This window comes from Mirounga leonina, unplaced genomic scaffold (genome assembly GCF_011800145.1).
Source record: "Mirounga leonina isolate KUSES-001 unplaced genomic scaffold, KU_Mleo_1.0 Mir_53, whole genome shotgun sequence".
Taxonomy (NCBI): Eukaryota; Metazoa; Chordata; class Mammalia; order Carnivora; family Phocidae; genus Mirounga; species Mirounga leonina.
The window spans coordinates 9,621,153-9,629,419 of record NW_023270807.1 but is presented as its reverse complement, the minus strand read 5'-3'; the positions used below and the strand labels follow the sequence as shown (position 1 = coordinate 9,629,419).

At 52.9% G+C, this 8,267-nt stretch overlaps 1 protein-coding gene across 1 annotated transcript; it reads right to left on the bottom strand.

The window, feature by feature from the left end:
* Positions 1 to 1,938: 1,938 nt before the first annotated feature.
* Positions 1,939 to 7,901, bottom strand: PTCRA (pre T cell antigen receptor alpha). Its single transcript, XM_034990818.1, has 5 exons — positions 7,844 to 7,901; positions 4,542 to 4,574; positions 3,840 to 4,160; positions 2,915 to 2,959; positions 1,939 to 2,249 (listed from the first exon to the last, which is right to left on the bottom strand). The coding sequence occupies exons 1-5, from the start codon at positions 7,899 to 7,901 to the stop codon at positions 1,939 to 1,941; spliced, it is 768 nt and encodes a 255-aa protein (XP_034846709.1).
* Positions 7,902 to 8,267: the final 366 nt, after the last annotated feature.

Sequence of the window (8,267 nt, the reverse complement as noted above, 5' to 3'; positions counted from 1 at the left end):
CCTGTTCCCCAGTGCCTTATGTTTCCTTCCTGGAGGTTGGATATTTATGCTATTTTATGAAGACTTCGGGAGGACTGATGCTCAGCCTTTTGACTTATTATTTCTTGATCTTAGCTTCTTGCTCAAAACAATTATGCCAATGACAAAGCACTTTGGATATGCAGGGGTTGTGGTATGTAGAATTCTATAGTGCACAGGATCAGGACACCCTTCTGAGGGCCTCCATCTTCTATAGGCTTCATAAGACTTGGGGAGACTCAGAGCCTGGCCAAAGCCCTTGATTTACCTAGGCCCAGGAATCCTCCTGGGAGATAACTTGAAGCCAACCACAGTAGGGACTGAGCCTGGGGCAGGGCAGGACTGGGGAGTTGGAACATGAGGAGGAGGGATGGTGAAGCTAAAGGAAACTCTGCTTCCAGAATGACTAAAAGGACCTCTGAGAGGACATTTACTGAGGCACAAATTAGTTTCGCAGGAGCTCTAGACTCAGCATCTGGGCTGAGGGCTGGGAAGAGACAGTGGCCAGAGAAAATCTGAGGTTATGGCTGGACATGCCTGCACCCCAACCCAGCCTATCCTTCCCTCAGTCTGTGTGCTGCGGAAGGAGCAGGCCATGTGGGGATGGTGGTCTGATTCACCCCCAGGAGTTGTGGGATGCCCCTCCTTGAAGAATCTAAAAAGAGGCAGGAGCATCTCCTGATCGGCTAGTGAGAGATGGCCGTAGAGAAGACAGGGAGGGTTTTCATGGAACAGCAGCTGAGAGGGCACAGAGGCTCAGGGCAGCTGGAGATGGCATTGCCACCATGAGTGGGTGGGATGTTAGAGCATAGGTCGCTAACATCACCTTGGGGGAAGGAGACTAAGGTAGCACCACTGGTCCAGCAGACTGTCCTGTGCTGCCCAGGGGACACCTGGATTCACATGAAAGCACCTGAGATTCCTGGGGGTGATTACTGGAGAGAGGAACTCCTGGAAAGGCTGGATCTCCTGCCAATGCTGGAGAAACGGGCCACACACTCTACTGTGGGGGACTTATATACTATCAGCGCAAGAGCTCTCTTTAGGAAACAAAAGAGGGGCGCCTGGGTGGCTCAGTCGGTTAAGCGTCTGCCTTCGGCTCAGGTCATGATCCAGGGGTCCTGGGATTGAGCCCCACATCAGGCTCCCTGCTCCATGGGAAGCCTGCTTCTCCCTCTCCCTCTGCCTGCCGCTCCCCCTGCTTGTGTGCTCTCTCTCTGTCAAATAAATAAATAAAATCTTAAAAAAAAAAAAAGAAAAGAAAACAAAGAATCTCGTTAGTGCCTGGTTCAGGGTTGATGCTCAATGAATATTTGTTAAATGAATAATGACCCCTAATTGCTTAATAAGGTGTAGGTTTGGAATTAACATCCATACTCTTGGCATTGTACGTGATCCTGTTACCCTGGGATCCTGGCCCCCGTTCATTTCTGTCAAGTCTGTACAAAGCTTCACATCGGGCCCAGCACCCCACCTTCCTGGCTTCCAGGGCTCCTCATCCTGACCTCTGGCAGAAGCTGGGCCAAGGTGAGGAGCCGGGGAGGGCGGGCTCTTCTCATGCCTGGCTGTGGGAGAGGGAGACAGAGGTAGGACAGCGTCCTCCCCAAACTCCAGGATCACTCTGCAGTTCCGAGTCTCACCCGCAGGAACCTCTTCCTCAAGGGAGCCCTCCAGGATTTCTGCCTTTTCAAAATCTGCCAAATTCCCTCCTCCCAGGGCAGACATGAATTCCAGTGTTTCATTTGCGTCATTTAAGTTCTCCTTTAATTGTTCTCAGTTCTCTGCATCTCAAATGTCCCAGTACCCGTGGCACACCACCCTCCTCCCTCAGAAGGCCTCAGTCCGAGGCGGGAGACAGAGCCCAGCACCAGAAACTTCCATCTGCGGGAGGAGGCACGTCACACACAAATACCGCAAGGCTTAAGGAAGGAATACGGGGGGGCTCATGAGCACCAGGCCCAAGCTCGGTGGGTAGAGAGCGTCCCCTCCTCCCGGACTGGGCTCCGGGGCTCCTGGCCCGCGGCCCCCCCGGCTCGGCCGCCAAGCCGGGCGGCGGGGGCTGCGGGAGCCGGCGGTGGGGCTGCGGGCCCGTGCGGGGCGCGGGAGCCCGGGGTCCCCCCGCGCGCACGGCGCGGCGCGGAGCCGGCTGCAGGTCAGGAGCACGTCCAACAGCAGCAGCTTGAAGAGCAGCAGCCGCAACGCCCCCAGCCGCAGCGCCTGGCCCCGCATCCCTGCGAGAGGAAGACGAGCCGTCAGGGGCGTGGAGGCCGGCTTCAACCCCTCCCGCTCGAGAAGGTTCTCCGGGGAGTAGGGGCCTTGTCCTCCGCCCGCGCAGGTCCTCCTCCCCGCCGTGCCCCGGAGCCGAGGGAAGTCCTCCCTGGTGTCTACCCTCAGCTCTACCTGATAGTAATAACACATACCTTCCTAGCCTTCATTTTATTTTATTCCCCCCAAACCAGGGGGGTGCAGGCCAAGCAGAAAGTAGCATCTGGCGCAGAGAGTAAGCAGCCCCATATTCTCTGCGTGGTGAGGAAGTAGAACCCGACTAGGACTCTGTCTGTCCGGTGGGTGGTGGGACTGTCCACCACCCAGACAGTCTCCCAAGGCTCTGACGTTGACACCACCCATCTGGGCTGCCCAAGGAGAGCTTCATGGAACCTTCTGTTAGCTGTCACCTACACTTTTCAACTAGTGTCCAGGAATTAGTCTGGGGTCAGAGGATCCACTCTCATTTATCCATGGGTAGACTGAAGGCCAGGCTTGTCAGTGCCCCAACCCAGCAAGGCAGCCTCTTCAGGGAACACCCACCAAGGCCCCCCACCCCAACAAACACACGCCAGTGGGACCATCAGGCCAGACCCAAACGGGGCTCAAGATCCCGGTCCCCAATACTCACCCCTGAGACGCTCCCAGAGGCAGGTCCTGGCTGAGGAAGCCTCTCCTGCAGCCAAGGAGAAGGGAATGAGTCTTTCGGGATGGGCTCTGCGCTCCACCCAAGCTCTGCGCCCCAGGCCTGGCACAGGGCAGCTGTGCATGGCAAGTTGCATAAATGGACAGACAAACCAGCAGCGGGAAACATGAGCCCATTTGCTACGATTCCTCTCAGGGACTCAGATCTTTCTCAGTCCCCACTGTCCACTATTCTGTGCCCCCGGGGGAGGCTGAGGTCTCTCGGCACTTTTAGACGAGGACTTGGATTTTCTTAGCAGCCTTCTTTGAAAGACAGGGCATTTATTCAACAAACATTCCCATTTGGAAGATACCAAAGCTACCATAATCCAAAAACAGGAAGTAAGTCATCTAGTAATAATAATAACTGGCTTTGGACGTGTCCCCTAAACATCTCTGTGCCTGTAAATTTGGGAAAATAATATGACCTCCTTCATGAACGTAAGGTGTCTCCAACAATGCCCGGCACAGTGTGAACAATAAGTAGATGATAACATTTTGTTATTTGATTGTCATTTGGTTCATCCTACCATAGATAGGGTGATATAGATATTAACCTTAGGTACATAAATCTAGATATCAACCCTAGGTAATAGGAGGGAGGCGGTGTTATTACCTTTTGGAAGTCATGCATCAGAGCCTGGATTTGAAGGAGATATTTGAAGGCTGGATATTTGAAGGAGTTGCAAATCCAGGACTCAAGGCCCTGAGGCCACCCTGCTCTGAGCCCAGGCATCACCTCATTCAGATGGTTGGCACAGGGACACCCTCCATGCCCCCACGGGAGCCTGCCCTGTCTCCCACCATAGGCTGTTTCCAGAGTGTGTGGGAGGGGCAGGGAGCATCCACAGGGGCCCAGGCTCCGTCCCCACCTGACAGCTGTAGGGGCCGTGTGCTCTGGCTGCGGTCGCCGGCCTCAGGCCCAGTGTGGCAGACCAAGTTTTCCCAGGCTGCCAGCTGATCAGAGGGCAGAGAGAGCTGAGCCAAGCTAGTCCAGGTGCCGTCAGCCTCTGGGGAAGGGCCGTAGGTGAAGGCGTCCAGTGAGCTGCCATTGCCCGCTGAGAACCAGATGGGGCTCTCAAGGCCAGGGGGTGCGACATCCAGGACCAGGCAGACCACCAGCGTCTGCTGCTTCCCATCCACCAGCAGCGTGATTGGTGGGGCCAGAGAGGGGAAGGGTGTGCCGCCCCCACCTGTAAGAGAGCACGCACCTGTAGGGGCTAGATCTGCCCCTGCCAGCGTCTCATAATAGGCTTCTGTCCTTCCATCTGGGTTTGCTTCCACTGTCCATCTATCTCTCCTTCCACCCACTCATCCATCCTCTCTCTTTGCATTTGCCCATCTATTCATCCATCTTTTCCCCAGCAACCGTCTTTCTGACATCTCTTCTTTCTACTTTCCATCTGTATGTCTGTCCATGCTTCCAGGCATCCATCCGTCCCTCACCCATCTATCCTGTCTGAACCTATCTGTGCCAGGAACTGGGGTAAAACACTGACGCAGACTGCCCCTGCCCTCAGGGAACTCAGTCCCATGGGAAAGATAGCAGATGCATAAACAAATTCTTACACTACCTTGTTGTGCCAACCTCAGGAGGGTGGTTACCGCTGGGGAGGAAGGGAAGGAAATAAGATCTGGAATGAAATCAAAGAGGGCTTTGAATGTATCTGTGACTTTTTGTTTCTTTTATCTGATTCAAATATGGCAAAATTGAAACCATTTGTTAATCTGAGTGGAACATGAATAGGTGTTTATTGCATCATTGTCAGTTCTTTTTTGTAGGTCTGTAGCATTTTTTAAAAGATTTTATTTATTTACTTGACAGAGAGAGAGAGAGATAGCGAGAGCAAGAGCACAAGCAGGGGGAGTGGGAGAGGCCCGCGGAGCAGGGAGCCCGACGTGGGGCTCGATCCCAGGACCCTGGGACTATGACCTGAGCCGAAGGCAGATGCCCAACAACTGAGCCACCCAGGCGCCCCTTTAAGATTTTATTTTTAAGTAATCTCTACACTCGGGGCTCCTGGGTGGCTTAGTTGTTAAGCGTCTGCCTTTGGCTCGGTCATGACCCCGGGGTCCCGGGATCGAGCCCTACATCGGGCTCCCCCCTGGCAGGAAGCCTGCTTCTCCCTCTCTCACTCCCCCTGCTTCTGTTCCCTCTCTGTCAAATAAGTAAATAAAATCTTAAAAAAAAAAAAAAGTAATCTCTACACTCAACGTGGGGTTCCAACTCACAACCCCGAGACCAAGAGTCCCATGCTGTACTGACTGAGCCAGCCAGGCGCCCCTAAAGTATTTTTTAAAGAGCTTTGTTCAGATATAACTTATATACTATACAATTCACCCATTTCAAGTGTATGTCTGTATTATTTCATACTTAAAAAAATAAAAATAAATCACATGGGTACTACAAACATCTGCCCTGTATTTTCCAAGATAGTCCTGATTTTCCACAATCTTATTCTTTTTCAGTAAAGATGACAAAATATATAATAACAAAAATGTTACTCTTGAATAGTTGGATATTTTTTCATATAAATAAAATCTCAGAGATTAAAACCCATAGACAGAGGCACCCGGGTGGCACAGTTAGATTAAGTGTCCGACACGGTTTTGGTTCAGGTCATGACATTGGGGTCATGAGATTGAGCCCGGGTCAGCTCTGCGCTCAGGGTGGAGTCCGCTTGAGGTTTTCTCTCCTTCTCCCTCTGCCTCTCCGCCCACTCTCTCAAATAAATAAATAAAATCTTCAAAAACAAAAACAAAAACAAAAATCCCACAGACAAATTCACACCTTGAGTTAAATGCAGCCAGGCTAAAGAAATACCCCAGGGTGGGGCTCATAGGTGGCTCAGTCGGTTAAGTGGCTGCCTTCAGCTCAGGTCATGATCTCAGGGTCCTGGGATGGAGCCCCAGTCGGGCTCCCTGCTCAGAAGGAGTCTGCTTCTCCCTCTCCCTCTGCATCTGCCCCCAGCTTGTGCGCTCTCTTGCTCTCTTTCTCTCTCAGATAAATAAATAAAATCTTTTTTTAAAATATTTTATTTATTTATTTGACAGAGAGAGAACACGCAGGGGGAGTGGGGGAGGGAGAAGCAGGCTTCCCGCCAAGCGGGGAACCTGATGCGGGGCTTGATCCCAGGACCCCGGGATCATGACCTGAGCTGAAGGCAGCTGCTTAACCAACTGAGCCACCCAGGCGCCCCATTAAATAAAATCTTAAAAAAAAGAAAAGAAAGGATCTTACAGGGAGGTCGGAGGGGAGTGCTCAGGAAAGGTTTCTTGAAGGTCAAAGAACAGATCTAAAAGCATGTGGATGGTAAGTAGCCTACTCAGGATTTGAACTTGGCTCTCTGATTCCTGCTCTCATAGACCACCCCACTTGGAAGGATGACATCAAGCCTGGGACATGGTCTCAGACTGAGCTGGTCGAATTCCTGACTTGTCTGCTTAATTTACTGCTTAATTGCTGCATCAATATAATGAGGTTAATAACACCAGTCCAGTAAAATTGTTGTGAAGAATAAAGATCATGAATGTCAAACACCTTGGTTGATAAGTATTATTATCAATACTAATTTTAGGGGCGCCTGGGTGGCTCAGTCGGTTAAGCATCTGCCTTCTGCTCGGGTCATGATCCCAGGGTCCTGGGATCGAGCCCTGTGTCGGGCTCCCTGCTCAGTGGGGAGTCTGCTTCTCCCTCTCCTCCCTGCTTGTACTCTCTTACTGTCTCTCCTTCTCTCTCTCTCAAATAAATAAATAAAATCTTTAAAAAAAATAACTAATTTTATTTATTTTTATTGTTATTTTTTAAAGATTTTATTTATTTGTTTGACAGAGAGAGAGACAACGAGAGAGGGAACACAAGCAGGGGGAGTGTGAGAGGGAGAAGCAGCCTTCCTGCCGAGCAGGGAGCCCGATGCGGGACTCGATCCCAGGACTCTGGCAGATGCTTAACCGACTGAGCCACTCAGGTGCCCCTAAAAAAAATACTAATTTTAATAAGACAGGGCAAACGAAGGGGATAGAGAAAGCTGAGAGTGAGCTCCAGGACCCTTGACCTCCTGAACCTCTTCAGTTGAGACAGATAGAGACACTCCCCAGGTTGAGTTTAGCATGTGCCTCCTCCATGAAGCTGCCCAGGATTGCTCCTCCTCACCCTGGCTGCTTCCTTCTCAGAGCTCGGACCTCTTGCCATGAGCTCTCCCTGCCCCACATGGATGTGGTTTGTCTCCCTAGCAAGGGAGAGCTTGTGACAATACTGGGGGCCAGTTTTAGATCAAAAAGATGACCTTCCCCCACCACATACATGCAAACATGCACATGCTTCTAGATGGAGCTGGAATTCCCTCCTCTAAATACAAGTCCTGTGACTCCATCCTTGATCCTTGAAGGACTGAGGGTAACACCCTTGGAAAATCACAGGGACCTTGCAGCCTCCCTGAAGGGGAGCAAGGGGTGAACATGAGGCATTCTGAGCCCTATTGGAATAGGGCAATCTGAGGGCAGGAGGCCGGGACAGGAAGGACAAGAGAGGACCTCACAATGATGCCGGTGTCCCCGCTCGGGCTACCCCATCTCCACCTTCCCTGGACATCTATCGGCTTGCTCTTAGTTCTCTGTACCTCCAAGAGGTGACTGCCCTACCTACCAACACTGCAGACTCCAGGGAGCGGGACTCGGGGCCCCAGAGTGAGGGAGCTGGAAGGCAGATATGATAGGGAAGGAAATGGTGGGCTTTTGGTGAGACCCTCCCCAGGAACCCCAAAGAGCTCTCTCCTGCCTTCCCCGCATCCCACCCCTACCCAGAGAGGACCAGAGCTAGGGAGTGGGCTTGGGCCAACTAATGGGGCACAGAGAGGGAGGCAGGGAGGGGGCTCACCTGTGGGCAGGGCCGGACACCCGAGGGCCAGGAGAAGGAGCAGCCAAGTCCCGGCCATGGCCCTCCTGAGAGGAGGCAGGACCCAGCTGCAGACCTGAGGTGTGGGCTGCGGGAGGAGGCGCCCGCAAAACTGCCTCCCAGGCCACAGGCCCAGCTGCAGCTCAGCTGCTCCACCACGGAGCCAGAGCCGTTCCCCCACTGAGGAGCCCCTCCCGCCTCCACCCTGGCCCTCAAACTCAGTCCTGCCAGGGACCGGGGGACTCAGGGTGCCACTCCCACACCCTACTGCCTTGGCCAGTCTGCCGAGCCTTCACCCAGTCGCTGGCTCTGCCATCTACAGGCTACAGGGCACCAGGCCCGACGAGAAGCCGTACATTCAGCCCGTCCTCCCGGCCACCCACCTGCTGTAGGCCCCATGTCACGG